The 20845-nt window shown below is 38.0% G+C and overlaps 4 protein-coding genes across 7 annotated transcripts in view; 1 reads left to right on the top strand and 3 right to left on the bottom strand.

The window, feature by feature from the left end:
* The first annotated feature begins 1200 nt into the window (after positions 1 to 1200).
* LOC139623013 (glutathione S-transferase 3-like) lies at positions 1201 to 2933 on the top strand. The gene is made up of 7 exons (XM_071480799.1): positions 1201 to 1273; positions 1363 to 1483; positions 1576 to 1627; positions 1814 to 1946; positions 2050 to 2185; positions 2342 to 2467; positions 2586 to 2933. The coding sequence occupies exons 2-7, from the start codon at positions 1397 to 1399 to the stop codon at positions 2721 to 2723; spliced, it is 672 nt and encodes a 223-aa protein (XP_071336900.1). The 5' UTR covers positions 1201 to 1273; positions 1363 to 1396; the 3' UTR covers positions 2724 to 2933.
* An 83-nt stretch (positions 2934 to 3016) lies between these two features.
* Positions 3017 to 5023, bottom strand: tmem14a (transmembrane protein 14A). Of its 3 annotated transcripts, XM_071480802.1 has the most exons (6): positions 4928 to 5003; positions 4684 to 4784; positions 4182 to 4264; positions 3960 to 4061; positions 3775 to 3862; positions 3017 to 3638 (listed from the first exon to the last, which is right to left on the bottom strand). In XM_071480802.1, exons 3-6 carry the CDS (start codon positions 4255 to 4257, stop codon positions 3596 to 3598), a joined length of 309 nt encoding a protein of 102 aa, XP_071336903.1. In that variant the 5' UTR covers positions 4258 to 4264; positions 4684 to 4784; positions 4928 to 5003; the 3' UTR covers positions 3017 to 3595. The 3 variants fall into 3 exon arrangements, with proteins under 3 accessions (XP_071336903.1, XP_071336902.1, XP_071336901.1); XM_071480801.1 differs by lacking the exon at positions 4684 to 4784 and having other exon boundaries at positions 4970 to 5023; XM_071480800.1 differs by lacking the exon at positions 4684 to 4784 and having other exon boundaries at positions 4928 to 5004.
* A 1000-nt stretch (positions 5024 to 6023) lies between these two features.
* On the bottom strand, positions 6024 to 16749 carry agpat5 (1-acylglycerol-3-phosphate O-acyltransferase 5 (lysophosphatidic acid acyltransferase, epsilon)). The gene is made up of 8 exons (XM_071480798.1): positions 15902 to 16749; positions 15161 to 15230; positions 14961 to 15076; positions 14763 to 14852; positions 13534 to 13624; positions 12265 to 12426; positions 9022 to 9145; positions 6024 to 8117 (listed from the first exon to the last, which is right to left on the bottom strand). Exons 1-8 carry the CDS (start codon positions 16118 to 16120, stop codon positions 7892 to 7894), a joined length of 1098 nt encoding a protein of 365 aa, XP_071336899.1. The 5' UTR covers positions 16121 to 16749; the 3' UTR covers positions 6024 to 7891.
* Positions 16750 to 18255: 1506 nt separating this feature from the next.
* mcph1 (microcephalin 1) overlaps positions 18256 to 20845 on the bottom strand; it is a 29614-nt gene continuing 27024 nt past the window's right edge. For both annotated transcript variants that reach the window (XM_071480795.1, XM_071480796.1), the window contains exons 15-16: positions 18891 to 19128; positions 18256 to 18799 (exon numbers count right to left, since the gene is read on the bottom strand). In XM_071480795.1, the coding sequence (XP_071336896.1) occupies positions 18747 to 18799; positions 18891 to 19128 (291 nt within the window). In that variant the 3' untranslated portion in view covers positions 18256 to 18746. The remainder of the gene's footprint in view (positions 18800 to 18890; positions 19129 to 20845) is intronic.

The following is a 20845-nucleotide window of genomic DNA, read 5'->3' as shown; positions in this document are numbered from 1 at the left end:
CACAAGCCAGGGCAGAATAAATGAAATTCCATGTTTCTCCAACAAATATTCACAGCACTCCTGAGGTATTTTCTACATCACAAAACCTACAGGAGTACAGGGCCTCAAGTGAAATAGGGGCCAGAGGCCAGCCACATTATGAATGACAAACACTTCAGTGGTTTTAAGTGGTGCTCTTTATAATTACCAGTATTTAAAAAAGAGACACAGGACGTGGTCATACAGGAAGTTGTAGTTCAAGATTAGCTCTTCACTTTTTAAGGCAAATGTTTTCAATACCTTTTACTATTACATTACATACTAATGTTAGCAAACGTTCGTTAACGAATATATATATATATATATATGATAATATATTTATTTAAATATATATATTATTTATTTATTAAATTATCTATTATTTAATAAATATATAATAAGTTATATAAACACACACACACACAGATGTGCAAGCTGTTTTCAGTAAATCTTTGATTGAAGTGTGATTCAGCTGAATAAATAAATAAAAATAAAAATATGTATTTGGCAATTGTGTCTAAGCTATGTTGTTTGTTTTGAATAAACACAAACAAGACTTTCTAATAAGTGTCTAAAAGTAAGGCAGACTGCCACGTGCAGCACCGCATTTGGATGTGTCTGAAGCTTGGAGCTTGACTTCCCTACGTTTCTCCTACAACTGGGCCTTGAGCTTGTTTGGAGGTTCTAGCAGGGGAGCGCAGCTACTGGTATACCGATGGATGGTCGTCCGCCGGGGGGGACCTCGTCCTCTTCTACCGAGCGCAGGGCTTCGGGAGGGACACACATGGAGCGGTGAGGGAGAAAGGGGACACCCGCCTAGCCAGCCAGATCAGCCGAATCAACCCTAGCGATCAATGGGGTGACAGATGTCGCAGCCAGATCGCCCTCACATGCGACTGTAGCGAGGGGCGGGCGGTCACTTATATAACGGCATAGAAAACCAACGCACACTATCAGGGTGTCAGTGGTTTTCGTCACAGTGTTTATATATTTCGCGAGATTACATGCAAAACATATACTACTTTGATATTTGTATCGAGCCTGGAGAGAGATTATCGATTGAACACCGCTGGTAAGAGTCCCTTTCCCATGATATCTAGCGACAATATGTTAATGACCATGTTTCTATTGGCCAGGACAGACCAATCACAGCCTGTGTGTGTTATCTCCACCTTTAACTTTTTTTTCTCACTAACCTTTACTGTTACTGTTCACTTCACCCTGGTGTCTCTGCGTAAGTCAGGACGTTGCACAGGTATGGGAAATTATCTAACTCACCTTTAGAACATGCGTCTTTTTTCTGTGATATTTTAATATGCATTTTTTTTTAAAATCTCCTTTTAGATATACAGGCTCATATTGCCAAAATACAATAGCAATGGCTGGAAAAGTTGTGCTGCACTATTTCAATGGGAGAGGGAAAATGGAGTCTATCCGCTGGCTTTTGACAGTTGCAGAAGTTGAGGTAAGTGAAGGGTCTGGTAGTGTTAATCTTTTGTCTTAAGGGACATATTACCTCTTGGTAATATGATCTGTTCTTTCACTTCATATTCACAGTTTGATGAGGTCTACCTGAATACTCGTGAGCAGTATGAAAAACTCCTCAGTGGTAATTTTTTTTTTTTTTTTTTTTAAATCTGTGAACTATAACCCACATATGATGTAACCTGGGATGAAACAGCAAAGTGGAGGTCAAGGTTTAAAATGTGTTATAACACAGATAGTCAGAGATATAGTTACGTTTTACCCCCGGGAACACCGCCCTGTTTGACCTGCTGCTGTGTTTCCTCTGCAGATGGAGCGCTCATGTTCCAACAGGTTCCTCTGGTGGAAATCGATGGCATGAAGCTTGTTCAGACAAAGGCAATCTTGAATTACATTGCGGAGAAGTACAATCTTCATGGAAAAGATCTTAAAGACCGCGTCATGTATGATCCATTACTTTATTGGCGCAGTGATTGGAGTGCCTACTATCATCATGTGATTTTAGTAGATGTATGTGTTACAGAATTTGTGAATACTTTCCCTCAGGATCAACATGTACTCAGAGGGCCTGATCGATCTCATGGAAATGATCATGATTTTGCCCTTCAGCGCAGATGTCAAATCAAAACTGGACAATATTCAAACTAAAGCAAAAGAGCGCTACCTTCCTGTGTTTGAAAAGGTACCAATACACCGACACTATGTGTTACATAAAATACTCCAATAAGTGATTCATCTAGATTAAAAGTTCTTTAAGATGTTAAATTGACATGTTGATTATATTTGATTGTTTATGATAACTGAATTAGATATTGCGCATCTTTGACAAACCTCTCAGGCGCTGTCTGGGCCAATATACCTGGTGGGAGGTAAACTAAGCTTTGCAGATGTGGAGCTGCTTGAATGCACCCTGATGCTGGAGGAGAAATTTCCTGCAATCCTCGCCGACTTTCCTAACATCAAGGTAAACGTGACATAATGTGTAAGCCCGCATATATAAAGGAACAACAACAAGATGCACTGTTCCTATGAAATTCCCTCTGTAGTGTTAACATTCATATGTGTGCACAAAAACACACCAGGCTTTCCAGGGCAGGATGACTCAGATTCCCGCCATCAGCAGGTTCCTGCAGCCAGGCAGCAAGAGGAAGCCACAGCCAGACGAAACCTATGTGAAGACGGTCATGGAGGTGTTCGATGTCAAATTACCATTTCCATGAACCATGTAACAGATGCGGTACACTACACACATAGGCAGTGTGATTGTCGCATTATACCAGCTTAGCATGTACAACATGTAGAACAATTATATTTGCTCAGATGAATACTGCACTAAGACCAAATAACAAATCTACTAAAAAATCAAATCTTTTGAAACATATCAGTGTTTTTAATGCAACAATTTTATTAAATAAACTATTTATTTTTAAAGAACATTTGAGAACCCACTGTATTTTTTGTTCTGTGCCAAATGAACTATCACCAAACCCGGTGCATAAAAAGAAAAGCATAATTTTAAGAATCACGTCCGTTTATTTAGTTTTGCTGTTATTACAAAAAAAAAAAAACAGGAACATATTTACTTTAATTCTTTATCTCATTGCATGTGAGAATCTTTAAGAATCCAAATTTCATCCTTCAGTCTTGTTCCTTTTTTCAGTAATTTTAGTATATTTTAGCCTATCATCCTTGATATCTCAGGAGCCTGCAAAACTGATGTTGTAGTGTATACAGTAAACCCGCTGCCAAGACAAACAATGGCACCCACAAAGCTCATGTACATATGTTGTGCTGCCAGTAATGTGAGGGAATAAATCTGTGGTAATCTGCGACGATAAGATTGGAAATGAATCATAAGGTATACATTCAAGTTCATACAGAAAAAGGTTGGAGTTATATGAGATCACCAAAAAGATTTACTGCAATAAGAGTTCATCTTAAATCTGTTCAACACCCACTGGGTACGAAATCTGGGAAACCTTTTTACAAGGTTTCTGGTCACATTAATTTGGAATGATATTTCCTTTAAAATAAGGCTTGTTCGTTGAGAGACAGACTGTCTCCTTGGTCTGGTCAGTGTATGTTCCTCCACTCACACCATGATCAGGAGTAACAGTCGAAACACCATCAACAAACTGAAAGAAAGAGACAAAAGCAAATCAGAAATGACTAACACAACAAGCATGCAGTAACTTGTAACTTCATTTCACAGTCCTTGTTTTGTTCAGTAAATTTCTTCAGGTTTCTGCATGTTGAGTAAATCCGACTGACCTTAGCCCTGACATGATGCCAGCAGGCAAAACTTTTCCAGATTTCTTGTATCTCATTCCCATCACTACTGAGAGTACTCCTGAAGCAACTGAAAGACAGAAAACACCATGACATGATAATGGCTGGACATTTTAACCAGTCTTTGGTGAAAATCAGCATATCAGAATAAGCTTAGCCATACTCACGCAATGAGACCTTTATGTCCTTTGGATCATTAGAGATGTTATAGGCACCATAAGCAGATAATCCACCAAAAACTAAACCAGCCATCAGGGACATCACGCTGGCTACAGTGCAACAAGAGACACATGAACATAATATGATTAATCATTCTCTTGGGTTGAGCATTCTGCCAAAATGAAAAGACGAAAAGAAATACTTGACATCATCAAGAGTGAGCTTTTCACCTTTTCGCTTGTATCCCATAAATCCTCCAAAAGCGATGACTGCAGCATAGCCGAATCCAATCCAGTCGACTGCCATGGCAAAACTGTACAGAAACACAGGAGAAGTGATGTGTTCAAGTTTTGAGATGATTTAGTCCCCACATTGTACAGAATCTGTATACTTATTTATATATAAAAAGATGATGGAAGGAATAAATTATGATTATCTTAAAGTGCACATTTTTTTTATATTTTCCAAAAAGCACAAAAACAGACAAACTTAAACAAGTCAGCTGTTATTCAGACTGTTATAACTGTTTGATGCAGATAAATCAGCAGTAGACTCATAGAAACTGAGTGTTGCAGCTTCAACAGGCAGTGCGCTTGGCAGACGACCACTCTCTGGCAGAACACCTGTCAGTGGGTTTGGTCTTTTTCCCAGTAAAGCAACAAAAACACGAAGAACCACAACATTTTGTCTGTGAAGGTTTCTTTAAACCACCGGCCTCGATTTGATATACACCAATTATATTTTAACACAAACAAGTTGAATTCTTCCTCAACTCCTCAGGAAAACAAGTCGCCTGTCCACCAGCAGGAAGCCTGGCAGGCCGCCAGATGTCGCTGTGATTAAAACAACAACAGAAGAAGCCTTCACACAAACGCACGTCCACGCTTATTCACGTTAATAATTCGCTCCATGTGAAGCGCGTATTGTGTGTGTCATTATCAACACATAGCTGCGTGACCTCGGTGTGTTTTGTTACCTTGAGTCCGGACAAAAGAGCAGCAGCACACAGAAACGTTACCTTCTATCTGTCAGTGCACTTCCTCGTTACTCCGCACAAACCGTAATACGCATGCGTCGCTTGTGTCGGGCTGTGTTTGCTGACCGTTGATAAAGTGGGAAAGTAGTATTTCAGAACATTAAAATTGATATTTGAGTAGATTTCTGTTGAAAACAAAATTAAAAGTAATATACATGAAAACAATAAATAAATATACGATCCCTATAATACATTGATATACAATTTTCATGCAGGAATTTACTGGAATCAACTAATATTTTCTTGTTAATATGTATGTTTTGTTAATTCCAAGTTAAATCAACTTAGAATGTCTGGTTTTAATTTTCAGACCACTTTAGAACTTGCAAACATGAGTTACTTAACTCACTTTAAAGTATACATTAAAAAAACAAAACAGTAAAATTAAACTAGAGGGACACTCCACCAAAGCCATGGTCAATGTCAGTGCAAAGTTCAGTGTGAATTGGTTCAGGACTTTATGTGTAATCCCGTGAACAAATGAATTGATATTGTTGAAAACACAACCTCCTTGGTGGAGGTAATAAAATGTATGGATACATGGATATTATAGTCACTTATGAAAAACTAAATCCGCCTGCATGAAGGCTATATACAATAGTTTTTAATTTAATTAAGATTTAATTGCAAATTTGTGAGGGTATATTCACTGCTATTCACCAGAAACAAAGGCAGGCCCAACATCATTTAATAATCGTATCATGTGTAGTATGGAGGCAAAATGTTGCATACACACTGCACAGAGAGCAGTAAGTGAGGTGTGGAGGTGGGTGGTCAACATGGCTCCCGAAGATAATTTAATCTGTCTTAAACAGAAAATGGCACCCCGGGCATGAATTTCAGTTTTTTAAAAAACATTGTTCATAATGAGAAGCTTGCAAAGAAGACCCCTAAATGCTTGTTTCTGTTGTAAAATGCTAGTAGTAAAACATTATACCAGTAGTATGCAGATACATTGGTGCACTTCTAATATTTATGACTGAGAACAAAATGTCTTTATAATCATCAGGACAGTAAGGCAACAGGAACGACATGATTCTCCCAAAAGAAAACAACTTTATTTCACTCTGACCCCCCCCCCCCCATTTCCAGAACTTATACACATTAAAGGTTTCATTGTTTAATAATAATCCTCAAAAAGTGTAAATCAATGCATTCTCAGAGCAAAATAAGCCACTATGAACTGTAGACAATGTGACCACAAACTGCAATAAGCAGCAGCTCCAGCAGAGTGCCTCCATGTAGTCACCTGCTGGATAAGGAGCCACTGTGGCCCTCTGTGGGAGGGCTGAGGACCAACTCCTCCAGAGAGAAGGCACACATTTCCAAAAACAGTTGGCATTGAAATACTGTCTACATAGATTTTTCCTGATGAGTTACAGTCTGATCTTGTCAGGATAAAAATGACTATAAAATGGCTGACAAGGGTCATTTAAGAACAAGGAAGGATTATTCAAGTGAGGTATTGGAGCGACATGTAAAAACCATGAGATTTACTGTACAATCCACGAGGAAAACATATTACAGACTTACTCTAGGAGGACGACGAGACGGCAAACATGTAAAGTGACTCGTGGAAAATGCTATGGTTTCATTACAGTAAACGACGACAATGGACAACACAGTGCATTTCACAATACAGTGATGTTTATAATACAAATGGCTTTGAGTGCACAGAAACCTGTGATATACTGTTAACATGGCTTTGTCAGCTTTTTGCTAGGTAGATACTTTCAAGTGAGCTGTAACACGGTATTAGAAGTAATAAATGCATATAAAAGTTATGGAACTATGAATAAACCATGATAAAAACAGAATTGTCATGTATTAGCCCCAAAAAATACATCAGGTTTTGGCAATGACTGACATTTTAAGGTTAAAGCAATATTTTACAGTGGTAGAACATTTGTATTTAAAACATGCATTCCTCTATATGAGTACACTGTGGCATCTGACAGTGTTTAGTGACAAGGACTTTGCTCAACAATGTACACTAGACTGTATTTTTTAAGGATATTAATGGGGATTTTTTTTAAAAAGTACTCTTTCATACATGCATAAATGAATCTGTTTTTACAGCTACATTCATTATCGATAAAAAAAAAAACAAAGTGATGTCTGTATGAATATTTATGGTAAACAATGAAGCTGGTGTCATGGTTATGTGCCCTTACAGAGGAGTGCATGCCATTTATAATGTTCTATTAATGTAAAAACATCACTTTAAATGAGCAAAGTGCATAATTCTCCTTACATGGACTTGGCATAAAAAACAGACCTTATAACCAATGTCAATGAGTCAGTGCATTTTATAATTACTGATCCATCATTAGTTGGCTAGTACACTGTGTCAGTTACATACAGTAGCTGACCATCATCATTTAATGTGTTTTGAGAGTACTCAGCGAACTTTGCTGTCAAAAACAAATGTCATATAAGAGCTTTAAAACCGGCCAATGTCAAATGGAAAAATGAGCATGCAAGAATACTAATTTGGCTAAATCTGATGAAGGGGGCAAGTTATTTTTTTAGGGGAAATTTATCTTTAGAGAAGTATGCAGTAATGTTTATTTCATAGTAGAGCGGGGGAGGAGGGGGTGTTGATAAATCTAATACTTTTCAGCAAATCCACTCATGTTTTCTCATCTTTTCAGGCTGCAAATCCAAATAACGCTAGGGGAACAGGTAGCACAAAGAGCTTTCATTTTTCAGATTTCTCCGTATTTCTGCTCAGCTTTCAGCTCAAGGTCAACAGTGAGCCAGACGTGTGGGATAAATCTCTGAGCCTCTCATCAGATACTGGTCTGCATCTGGAACACACCTTGTGTTGTTGTGATACAGAAAAATGGCACCGTCTCTCCATGTCTTTTGTGCGTCTCACTGTGGCAGCCTCTGCCCTGTTCGTTAAGGGAAAATGTTCACCCACAGCCAGCCCAGCAGTGTCCCGTACACCCAGGTTCTCACGTACAGTTTCCTGCCATTCTCCGTCAGCAGTAATGGCAGTGTCAGTCCCCCCAAAATCATCACTGATGGGAGGGTTTTCGAGAGGTTCAGCGGAGATGGTTTGCCTTCCCCAGGGAACTTGCAAATTTTGTCTGCATCCTCCGACTCATAGAAATCCGTCAGCAGCCTTTAAAAAGAGAGACAACTCTTAGGATTTCAGCTCGGTCTGACAAAAACTCACAAATCGAATCAGGGTTTTTTTTGGCTTGCCTGGTGTTTACAGTGTTGAGCTCAATAATTTACAAGTTTAATTAGATTAATCTTCTCTTTATTGTTTTATTTAATTGAGTAATTGTTCAGTTCAAGTTAAATTTAAGACACATTTTTACTTAAAAAATGCATTAAAATAGTTCAATGGCCAGTTCTCCCTGGACCCATTCAGCTCCAATCAATTTAACTTTTATTGGTGATTAGCAACCCTAGGGAAACTTGTAATGAAATATCTATGACTTTATTGAAATAATATCTAAAACACAACCACCTTCTTTCACTTATGTGACTCTGCAAATGAAACAACATGAAAAGTTCATGTTAAGATTTCCTCAAACTGTCAGTTTTTAGACACAAAAGACACAAGGCTCTGCTGCTCCACTGACAATTAACTCAAATGTCAAACAGACTCAATTTGATATTATATTTTGGTTTGCTTGCTTGAGGAGCATTTCCCATTTTCAGTTGTCACATGTCTGTCTTGTAAATTCAAATGTTCATATTGTCTTTAATATGGATTTTGCTACCCTGAATTATGACCTTTTTTATTTATTCTTCCTCCATGAACCAGATTAACTCATCTTTAGATTATTATATCTTTATACTACAGGGAACTGCACATAATCAGATGTTTAGAGTAAGCTAGAAGACTGCATTATTTTCAGGTTTTCTTAGAGTCAAACAGAAGCCAAGATACATATCTGTACTTGGAACTGATGGAGTTCGGAAGCATAACATTTAAAAACCTCACAGCAGTTTACGTATTGATTGAATAACATACAATTTCAGCATGATTAATTGTTCCACCCACACACACTTACCGGTCCTTGATTTCGAACCGCTCGTGCAGCCACCTGCGGAAAAACACTGGCTCTGGAGGAATTTCCTTTATGTCCACACGGTCGAAGTGTATGTGGACACGGGGACATTCTTTACACAGGAATTCTGTCAAACACAGAAAATAAAGAGACTAAACAAAAACAGGAAAAGCCTTTCAGCAAAACGGCACGTAGAGTAAGCATTTAAAATCAACACGAGGTGACAGTGATAGAGTAGAGCTGCCATGACGCTGTGATGCCAAGTCCCTTTGAGCAAAGACCCCTGAGGTACAGCAGCGCGTTGGTCTCAATAGTTACATAACTGATTGTCAAACAAGAGCACATATAAAATCTGCTCAAAACCTGTGTCTAAAGTCTGCGTCAAGTTTAAATGTAGAGAGTCCAACTTAACATCTGAAATGAAATAATGTTAAAATTTTAATGAAATAATATTTGTTTAATGATACCAAAACATTTTTCTACAGTAAATAAGTTGAAATGTTTTCATTCTCAAGCCAAATCAAACTGTCACGATGACAAGCTGAGAAAGAGAACCAAAGTGTCTGAGAAGGTCAGATATAAAAATGTAACCAAGTGTGAACGCTCAAGGCTACACGTGTATCCCCAGAGACCTTCAAGTTCCTGTTTCCACAACATGCAATATTATCAGGAAACTTGGCTCTGCGGCCAAAAGAGGAAACTTGATCGAAGTCAGCAGCGAAGGATTGCTTCACTGGCGGAGAGATAGCGCACCTCCATCAGCTGCCGCACGGATATAAATTGACCTTCGGACACAATATGTGCCACTTTAATGAACACTGGCAACTCAATGAACCTACTAAAAGAAAGCTGAGCTTCCACTGCAGGTCATGTGTGTTTGAGCAGAACAATGTTCCAAAACACACTTTAAAAACAACAACCTGGAGGAGATGAAGGAAATCAACTCTTCGGTCTGGAGTGACAAACAATTCCTCCTGATTTTGAAAAAACAAACTCTAGCGGAGCTGAAAATCGGAGAGATGGAATCTTTAATATCTGGAGACGTCTGCATAGAAAGAGGAAACTAAACAGCTACAAGAGAGGTGCAGGGGGCCTATTCACTGACATAAGAAATACTTGATGGCACATAATTTGCTACACTAAGTTTCATTACTATTTCTGCTCTGTGATCTGGAGAGACTTAGCTTCTATTATCCCGTCTCTGTTTTTGTTTTCACCAAAAAAAATTTGTTCAGCATGATTACTTTGCACCAAGACAGCGTCCTAGACCACATATTGATTTTGGAATAATGCAAGAACACAACTACTGGCTCAGAGTTTAAAAACTGAGCTTACTTGAAAGAGCAGTAAACACTGTTAATGAAATGCCACCATCAAATTAACATGCCATCCTGAATTAAATGAAAATACAGTTTATTAAATACACCTGTAGAAGATAAAATATAACAGAAAAGCATAATTTGCTACATCTAATATTTTGTACTTGTCTCGCCATTCGCTCAAAAGCAACAAAATGGAGTTTTATTAAGTGTTCACTTAGGGACATTATCTTGTATATATAATTATAATTTATAATGACATATTATATTTTAAATTGATTGAGCCACACCAGTAGTTTAAAAATGTTATTATAGAAAAACATGCACTTTATATTGTGTCAGTTTTCAGTGATTGACTGACTATCGATTGTTAACATTTCCAATAATCAGCTAAGGAAATTGCATGAAACCACGTGCATCCATATGCCCCATTATGACTCCACAGTTAAGAGCTTCCACCACTTCCGTCTCCATGTGAAATCACTAAAGTCACCTTCACCACATGGTGCCAGGAAGTGCGTGTTGAGAAGAATGCTTTTCTGTTCTCTCTGTTCTGTTTGCAAGAAACACATTGATGTTTATTCCTGACAGAAACGGGATGTTTTTTTTTTTTTAACATTCAAACAGAGCTTGTTGAACAGCCAGGAACACAGAATAATCAAAAACTCCAAAACATGGAGTCCAGCTGTTTACAGGAAGACACGTCTGTTAAAAGGTAATGTTTGCTATGTGATTAATTACTGAGGGAGTGCACAATGTAGCAGGATTGATAATAGAACGCCTGCAAGACTCTGGATGCAGTGATAAACAGAAAATAGAAGCAGACGCATTAAGTCTGTGTGTGACTGTGTGTGACTTTGTTTATACATGGTGTTAAAACGCTATTTGTATCTCTGTGATGGACAAATCACATCTCCTGCATCAATAACTGGTATTTACATGCTTTTTTATTATTGTTATCAGGTTTCATGTGGGAAGATGGCACTGACAACTTTATAAATCAAATAATGTTTGTCTTTAAATTACTTGTCCTTTAGGGTTCTACTTAATTTCTCAGAGCTTGTCTGTGTCTATCCTCTCTTGTCATATGTAATGTTTTGTTGCGTATATATCATATGTACATATGATTCTAATTTGTTAGTAAATTCATGCAGATAAGGGTGATGCTGTAGCTAACTGTATTGTCATTATGTAATTTATTGTGAAAGGTGTTGATTTGTATTATCAGTTTGTATATTTCATATGGATTACAGCTGCAATTACAAGTTTATATAGATAAAAAATCAGCAACTATTTTGAAAACTGATTAATTTTGTGTTCTTTCAAACAAAAAAGTCAACATGACGGAAAAAAAAAAACATTTGCTGGTTCAAGACTGTGTGATTGTGAGAATTTGCTGCTTTAAGTATAAATTCAATATTTTGACTTTTGGTCAGACAAACAAGAACTTTGATTGCATTGTCTTCCACTCTATAGTGTTGTGATGGGCATTTTTCATTGTTCTGTGATGTTTCATAGACCAAATCATTAACTGAATAACTGGTGTGTTACCATGTGATCTTCATCTGACATCTGTTTCTTGCATTTATAGCTAGTATTAACAAGCCTTCCTGTTATGTTGATTCTGCCAGGACTGTGATCAGATCTCAATATAGAAATTTAAACAAACATGTTGCCAGTAACAATGTGTATGCACTGCATCTTGCATTAACATATGTGTTCCTGTATCCTCATAGGATAACCAGAATTTCAATTGTCATCAGCAAAAACTGGCAACTAAAAATGTGATTGGAGCACTGTTGTGCTGGAGTCGACCGGTAGCATTGGTTACATGAAGGCAAGCGAAGACAAAGTTGCTTCTTTTTTTTTTTGGGAACATGTGGACTAAAAGCTGAATGTCTGTGGCCAACCTCAGATGCTTGCTCACCTGGCATTGATGGTGCAGGTCTTCTTTGACCGGAGGCAGCCAGCGTTCCCTCGTAGGCCACTGTGATGTCATAGACAGCGTCCAGGTGGCCCTTCATGGTCTCAATGGCTATGTGAGAGGCTCTCATCCTGGGTGTGAGTGTGTGCTTCAGAACAGCCAGTCCTATGGTAAGGACATAGGAAATATAACAAGTTCATTGACAGCGTAACAAGGAAGTATGCCATATTAGCCTAAAAAAAAGAAAGAGAACTGAGAGCAAGTGTTAAAAATGTATATGTTAGGTGATAGAAATGCATCATGAAACAGTATTTCAATTTGAATGCTTGTGTTTGGGCCAGTCTCTGCACTGTCTGTCCCTCTGTTGATGTGGCACCATCCTCTGCACACTAATACCTCACTAATAGCAGATAATGTCATGTGCACATGTTGGCTCTCCAGAGCGATTTATTTGGATTAATGGGGGAAGGTGATATTCAGAGCTGTGGTCCAGAGATAGGCTTAATCTCTGCAGAACGGATACAGTTTGTGAGCTGATGTGAACACCACACTGCACAAACGAATCACAATAATTATGACGATACAACTAATGTGTTTAATGGTAAAAAACTTACAGCTGTAATGAAATGTGCACTGCAGTCAAATGCAAGCACCCTATAATTCAGTTAATTTCACTTCCTCATGTGACAAAACTAACCAGAAGAGACATCTCTGCCAGACAGACTCTTTTCACTACTGTGAGTGAGGACTAAATTCTCTTACTGACCAGCAGCCAAGTCCATTTATTCCTCAAAACATCAGCTGAATATCTAATAAGCAGTTTTGGTGGAAGCTCATAAATATGCCTGGCACCACACCAGTACTTCAGTGAAGATATAAATGAATATGGTAGTTTTGATGTCTATAAAGCTCTATTAATCAATACTTTAACAAACGGGCATAAAGATGACTGTCCTAAAAACTGTACTGCATTGTACATAAAGATAATTGTGATGTCAAAAAATGGAATATGAGTTTTTGAGGTTGTTTCTGTTTCTGCCTTTCATTTTAAATAGATTATTTTGTACTTTTTAATCCAGGATTTTAATGATCCACAGTTGAAACTGAAAACTAGGCTTTGGAATCAAGAATTTCATAGGTCCATATGCAGGTGATGCTCATAGGTCAAATAGTAGCTTGCAAGGGTGACCACAGGTCACACAAAACAACTTAGTCCACTGTTTTATGGACTGAGCAGGTAGAATTATCTGTTAACTGTTGTCATGCCAGTACCCTCTTTCGTAGCAAAAGCCTGACTGTCAGCGATAACCTTCTTGAGCTCTGGATTATACCGAGTTCCTTCTGGGAAGATGACAAGGTACATCTGTGGGGAGAAAAACACATGAAATGAAAGCTTCTTCACTTTTGGTTGTTCATGCATTGGCCAAAGTGGAATCAAGACATGGTGCTGAACCTCTATCAAAGAAAACATGATACAGTTTTAAATCGCCTCCATTTTTAAAAATCATTTTAGATTGTAACTGAACTGAGTTTTGGGTGAAGCAATCTCCTCCTACTCTTCAGGTCTTACACTGTATCACTTCCTCCTTTCCTACTTTCATAAAAATTACATGAAAATTTGATACAAGTGTGTTGTTCTCTTTAAGGTCAACAATTACCAGATAGTTGTACCCTTCTGATAATTCACTTTAGCACAAGCACTTTATGAATATATGCTAGAATTATTTTTCATCTTCTGCAAAACACTGAGGCTATAAAGACTTTTTCAGCAATAAGAATATGCTCACATTTACAAATGATGAAACAATGCAGCATTGTTGACTGAAGGTTTCATAACTTATTCGTGAATTACTGGAATCGGCTGGTACGTGAGTGCTGAGCTTTATCTGAACAATTTATTTTCCAGTCAAACTGGGTCGTTGTTAAAAATTTATATAATTTAAAATCAGTACATTTATTTCAGGTATAATTCTGGTTATTTCCAAGCTCACTATTATTTACTGAATTTTTGTCCTTGTGACAACTGATTATGTTTAAACTTTTAAGCTTGTCATAGTGTATGCCACACAGAGAGAGAGAGAGAGAGAGAGAGAGAGAGAGAGAGAGAGAGAGAGAGAGAGAGAGAGAGAGAGAGAGAGAGAGAGAGAGAGAGAGAGAGGCACTAATCTTCCCCAGTTTAATCCAAAAAAGTGATTAAAAACAAGCCCTTTCGACACACAATAACACACACTGTAAAGGGACCTTCATGATCCAATGTGTAATTATCCATTTCAGTTCATGATGTTCTGTTCGTACACGTCAATGTCCTAATTACAAGTAGGATAAGAAGGAATTTTTGGAAGACAGGGTTTTGGAAGACCATGAGAGTAAAATCTGAATTTAGGTTTTGAAGGTTTTACGTTGTACGACTTTGATTTTGGGAACATACCGGCTGACAGCACGTCTACCTTATAAAGTAAATATGCATGTCGTCAAGAGGCTAATTAATGAAGTGTACTCACCGGTGCTCCAGATTGAGTCTGAGTGAGAAGCTTCTTCTTCATCGCCTTTTCGTTAAACTTTGCACTTCGTTTCACATAGATTCCTCCGTGCTGAAAGAGAGAAATAAACTGATTGAAACTGCAGTGAGGAATGTGACTAATGTTTCATTTACATCTTCTCTACAAAATGACATCCAAATACTCACAGAGTTGCATTACCTGAGAGAAATACCATCCATAAAGTGGGAGCCACTTAAGTCCATCTTTAAGGACATATCTGACATGACCAATAGCACTCTGCCTGATGGCGAGCATGTCAGCAATGATCCAGTCAGCTGCAATAAAGGCCATTGATATATTAGATATTTACACGGTGCTTTGTGCTGGACTCATTTTTTACAAATATTCAAATATATTACCTGTACATTGATGATTAGACAGGTAGATCACGTTCTCTTTGTTCTTTGGTATATCTCCATATATAACAATCTACAGAGAAAGGAACAAAAGTGAGTTAAAGATGCCCTGGATAGTCATCAATTTGCAAATTCGTTCTACAATGAGACTGACATTTATTTTGTTTGATAAATAAGTATTTAAACTGCATCAGGGATTTCATTCCAGTCCAGACTTATTTTGACCTTTTTTTTTTTTTTTTTTACGAAAACTAAACCTTTTCAATAAACCCAAGAGGATTTATTTAAAAAAAAAAAAAAAAGTCCCTTCCAATCCAATCCTTCAGTTGGAGGGACAGAGCAGGCAGTTTACTACACAAACAACATCATATCAGAGACTAAGATTACAACAGCAACAACACTATCATTCCTGTTTTTGAGCTCGACCTGAAGTAGAAAAATACCAAGTGTAAAAGGAGTGGCAACAACAGGACAAAAGAATGCAGACTTTCTTGCTTTGCATCAGGTTCATCAGGATCTTGCTGATCAGTCCTGTTGTCTAGCTCCAATTTACCTTGTACTATTTTACCCTGCAAAGAATGCACTGATAAGCGTGGAGTGTACAAGTAATATCAATTGCGAGTTCAAATCTGCAGGCACGGAAGTCAGAAGCAGCTGTCACTTGTGACCGTGTCACTTTATTTCTATTTTTAGACAAGACATTTCCCCACCCATTTCTTTAACAGTAAGTGAAGAATCACTCACCTCAACTCCTGTGTAGTTTTCAAAGAAGAAGAGGACCATACTCTGGTAGATGCAGTACAGCCGGTCGTCCAGCCTGTGATACAGTCTCGCTGGTAAGACCGTTGAAAGTAAACGCCATGCTCCCCATGACAGCAGATAAGCTGGGGCTGTCCCCAGCATGATCGTGGCTGGAAACCAGTACCGCAGCGAGTAAGTGTGCACAACCAAAGAGAGCAGCATGATCCCCCTCCCTCTGGCACGACTAAAGTAACAAAAATCCCTGAAGCAGACTGCTGGTTTTGGTACCACACTCCCCGGGCACTGTGGCTAAGTTACAGACTATCTGTCCCACGCCACACCTGGCCTACTTTCAGCACACCTGTCCTCACAAGTCAGCATAAGAAAGTGAGAAAGCTGCAGCAAGAGGGGAGTGAGGAGCTAGCTGGCTAAAGCTAATATTAACCTAGTGTGCAAAACGCAGCAAGCCAAGTCGGTCTAAGCGCTAACGTCCACTCATGCTGCGATGCAATAAACGAAATTAACATCTGTTATCCGATTAGCATCATCATCTCAGTGCAGCAAACCAGAAACGACCTCCACCTTAACTCCGTGCATTTACTGTACAAGTTAAGTGAAAGCGTTAGCCCACTGTCTGATGTGTGTAACACCACAGAGGAAGTTTTAACTAACGCTACATTTGACTTAAACAGTCTCCTCTGATGTGGATAATGCACCAAAGTCTAACCTAAACGTCAGCTAAGTTATTAAAAGACAAAATATTTTCTATTTCCTTCCCTAGTTCTTCGTCTTCATCCGGTTAGCTGTTCCTGAACTAGCTTCCTGCAGCAAATGTCACACACGCCTCCCTACGTAACGACACTCTGTAACATCGACGAAGATGATTGGTCAAGTGACGTAAAGAGGCCGACTAATGGGCGGTCTAATGTTAAAGGAACATACCACTTTTTTAAAATTTATTTATTTTAGCATGTGCAAAAACATTCATTTCAAAGAGCAGAAGAGACTGACAAGATCAATCTAAAATAAAAATCTTAATCTGAGGTCAACTCACTCAGCATTTTGCCAGAGCTTTAAACCCCATTCACAATCTTTTTCAGTAGATGCCCTTTGCTCCGTTGTCGTGGAGAAAGCTCAATGATGTATGAACATATTTGAAGCATGATAATGACAACTGAATAAAATCCATCCATTGAGGAAGACTATGAGATGTAATTCAAAGGCTGGGAAAAAGGTACCAAGTGGGCCTTGAGTTATTAGATTTTTTTATTTATTTATTTTTCCAAAGCATCAACTTTTACACACAAGAGGAGACATATTTTAGTGCCTTACATATATGAATGTTTTTACCTACCTTCAAAGCAATCAATGGTTTTCCTGGCGCTTCCATTATTTTTATCTTCTTATTGTATGAGCTCCATTACAAATTACATTTAAACATGGAAACATTAAAATACGTAACATGCAATGCATGTTTAGAAGGTGTTCAACATTACATAGCCTATACCTACAGCAGGTGATTCCTGGTGACTCACCTATTATACTATATTATATTATACTATACATTATACTGACTTTTATATAACTTTGTGAAAAACCATTCAATCTGACACAATTAGATATGATTTAGTAGTGTTTGCACTCAAGGTGGGGCGATAACAGAGGGTGTAGCCCAATATGCTATTAGTCATATCATATGTCTGCATGTATATGTAGTCATGCAAGTATATGACTAAACTAAAATCCTGGTTTACATCAGTATCTTATTGAATAAAGTTGTTACTTTCCCTCTCTGCTGCTTAAACAAGACTGACAAGTCTTACATACATCAAGCTGTTAAGGTTTGACAAACTGATCTATCTCACAATTGTGTTTTATCCTTTTCAAAATCAAGTTGTGTTTCTCAAAAGGGTGCTACATTCATTACACTATCATTATGAAAACATTTCGCACATCCACAGTTAAATTAACCTCATCACAATTCAACCTCAATCAGAATTACTGCCTTCACCACTCAGACTAGTTTCACATTACGTGCCTATTTATCCAGAGTCATATAAAATACTACCTCAACCTTTGACCACTAAAATCTAATCAGTTCGTCCTTGTGTCCAAGTGAATGTTTGTGCCAAATTTTAAGAAATTCCACCAAGGTGTTACTGAGATATCGTTCTCTGGCTGTCGCCGGCGCGGAGGCATAATAAGACTTAAAATAACATCACAAAAAACATGACCTTAGTTTTGAACCCGAGGGCATCTGCAGTGTGTGTACAGTTGTCAACTGCTGATCAATCAAATTGATTCTTAAACAACTGTTTTGACACAATATGACAAACCAAGAAATTTTTAAAAGTTTAACAAGTTTTTATTAACGATGACATCACAAAACATTTCTCTAAAGGATATAGTATTCTTTATCTCTATCTCCTTTAGAGTTTTGAGCTGGCTCAGGAAGTATTTTTAAAATCACATTGTTACGAAGTCACTTGTTGAGGAAAACACACTGGTTCACAGTAGTGGTTGCTACATAATAATAATAAAAAAAATACAATTAATGAAGGGTTGCCATACATTATGTTAAAGCTGTTCCAAAACACACTAATACATTGCTGAATGGTCAGTCGTTTGAAGTATGACGATTCCATGGTAACCAGAGACTAAAAGTCTTCAAAAATAGAATATTTGAGAGGATTTATTTGAAGTTTTAAAACACATTTGCAAAACAAGATGATACCTGCAAAGGAGGGAAACTGTAAGGTGGAGAGGGAGGGTATGTGTGGCGTGGCCAGGCACTGTGCATAAAATTTACAAAACTAAACTTCACAGCAAAAAAAACATTGACCGGCTTTCACTCCAAATCGTAGTTATCATATGACAGCTGTTTCAAATGTGTTATACTATCTGAAATAAAAAAAAGTGAGAGAAACAATTATTAGTGACATGATAAAAGAGTTTAGAGTTTTAAAACAGAAATTAACAGAATATATCTTACCGAGCACCCACTGCTCTGACAGGATCCTGCTTCCCTCTGGTCTCCTGCCGCTGTACCTCCCTATGCAGATACCCGCCTGCCGCACAGTCTTGCACACTGTTCCTCCACAGAGCTGGATCAGCTCCACCAGACTCTGTGTGGGTGGCTGAGAGTGTTGGGACACAAACATGGCTGGCTGGTCTTGGAACAGGTCCTGCTGGTGCTCCCCAGCAGACAGGTGCCTCTGGAGACGACAGATCTGAGAGAAGAAACTGACAGTTAAATTCTGGACCGCTGTTGTCAGAGATTTCTCCTCTCTGTCCTCATTCTGAAGCTATCTCCAACTCTAGAGTAGCAGGATCCAGTCAGCTGTTTCTTCCTGTTAAAAGGGAGTTTTTCCTCTCAGCTGTTGCCAAATGCTTGCTCATGGTGGTTTTTTTTATTGGGTTTCTCTCTTATAATATTGTTACACTGTAAAGTGCATTTAGATAATGTATGTTATGATTTGGCGCGATATAAATAAACTGAATTGAAAACGGAGAGGTACAGTCAAGACAAAGAAGCTGATCCTATTCAGCTTCTCTGTTCAAGAAAAACACCAGCCAGCAGCTCAACAAGCTTTTTAAAAGGATCATCTGAAAAACTGCTTTCCAAAATAAACTCATGATAACCCATTCCCATTTTCCAGAAGTGTTCAAGGAATAGTTTGACATTTTGGAAAATAAACTTTTTGCTTTCTTGATAGGAATTGGATGAGAGGCTTGATACCACTCTTATGTCTGTTTGCTAAATATGAAGCTACACATTATATCTTGTTTGTTTAATTTGTACAAAAACCAAAGTGAAAAAACTATGTTTTACAGAGGGTTGTGAGCCAGAACATTTCTTAGCCAGGATCTGTTCCTGGGCCGTCAGAGGAGAATCTGGGGCAACCCTGGTCACCGCCAAGAAATATTTTGCATAGACACGAGGGTGGTATCAATTTTCTCACCTAACTCTCAACAATAAAGTGAAGAAGCCTACTTCCCAAAATGTCAAACTATTACTTTAAATCTAATCTTAACCCGTTTTGCCCCACTGGCAACACTGGCAACAATTTTTATGACTGGCAACAATTGTTGCCAGTCATAAAAATGCTATTTTCTTCAAAACAAAGTACAAAATGGAAAATATAAATACATAACATGATTCAGAGGGACTCAACTGATAGAATGATATACCTTACAACTCTGAAAAAAATCTGGGCACAAATGGGTTAATGTAAACTAAAGCCAGTGAACCAGCAGCATCAAATGTTTTCTAGCTTTAACAGAAATATTCATACTGGCAGAAAGTTATAACTAGGATGTTGGTTGCACTTTAAAATTTCATTATCCAGTGAGTTTGTGAAAAGTTGCAAGTCAATAATAAATTTCCAGTGACAACATTCAGATGTTACCACACATCCACACAGGTGTCTCTAATTACTCTGGTTACTTAGACCTGAGGCTGGGTATTTTTCACAGCAGACATTTTGACTTGAGAAACAGTGTGACATTGAGCCAGTATGCACAATAACGGGCCCCTGAAACTGAAGCAGCTAAATGGAAGTCAGACATTAATTTAATTTTTTAGTACCTTGGATTTTTTTTTATAACACTTGCACTTTTCCTACTGTGACATGACAAAATGTCATCTGTGAAAAGGCCCACCACCAGCAGTGCAACACAGCTAAGAGGTGAGAGAAGGAGCTGTCAATCAAACACAGTCCCTTTAATGAATGTCCTGCTGATTGTTCACTAAGCTCATCAAATTAAGTTTTTTCTGAAACATTGTGAGGTTATTGGCGTAGTTCCCAGCAATCATTTTGTTGTGGGGTTTTCAAGAATCCTACTTCTTGTAGTCAGACATATTTCATGGATGTATTTCATGTGATTCACAGGTCTTCTTTCTGATAAACATGAAAACGATGCTTATTATGATGAAGTACTATCAAC

This window comes from Trachinotus anak, unplaced genomic scaffold, assembly GCF_046630095.1.
Source record: "Trachinotus anak isolate AG129_WGS33_773 ecotype Australia unplaced genomic scaffold, CSIRO_AGI_Tana_v1 ptg000007l, whole genome shotgun sequence".
NCBI lineage: Eukaryota > Metazoa > Chordata > Actinopteri > Carangiformes > Carangidae > Trachinotus > Trachinotus anak.
This window is presented reverse-complemented; position numbering and strand designations above follow the sequence as displayed.

Bases quoted from the DNA above. Each gene is read 5' to 3' on its own strand.
- LOC139623013 (XM_071480799.1), top strand. From the start codon at position 1,397: ATGGCTGGAAAAGTTGTGCTGCACTATTTCAATGGGAGAGGGAAAATG. The intron at 1,947-2,049 runs GTATGATCCATT...ACTTTCCCTCAG, and splicing joins GATCTTAAAGACCGCGTCAT to GATCAACATGTACTCAGAGG. The intron at 2,186-2,341 runs GTACCAATACAC...CAAACCTCTCAG, and splicing joins ACCTTCCTGTGTTTGAAAAG to GCGCTGTCTGGGCCAATATA.
- agpat5 (XM_071480798.1), bottom strand. From the start codon at position 16,120: ATGCTGCTCTCTTTGGTTGTGCACACTTACTCGCTGCGGTACTGGTTT. The intron at 15,077-15,160 runs GTAATATATTTG...CCTTTATTGCAG, and splicing joins GTCTAATCATCAATGTACAG to CTGACTGGATCATTGCTGAC. The intron at 14,853-14,960 runs GTAATGCAACTC...TCTCTCTTTCAG, and splicing joins ATGGATGGTATTTCTCTCAG to CACGGAGGAATCTATGTGAA.
- tmem14a (XM_071480801.1), bottom strand. From the start codon at position 4,257: ATGGCAGTCGACTGGATTGGATTCGGCTATGCTGCAGTCATCGCTTTT. The intron at 4,062-4,181 runs GTGAAAAGCTCA...GTTGCACTGTAG, and splicing joins TATGGGATACAAGCGAAAAG to CCAGCGTGATGTCCCTGATG. The intron at 3,863-3,959 runs GTGAGTATGGCT...TCTGTCTTTCAG, and splicing joins GGACATAAAGGTCTCATTGC to TTGCTTCAGGAGTACTCTCA.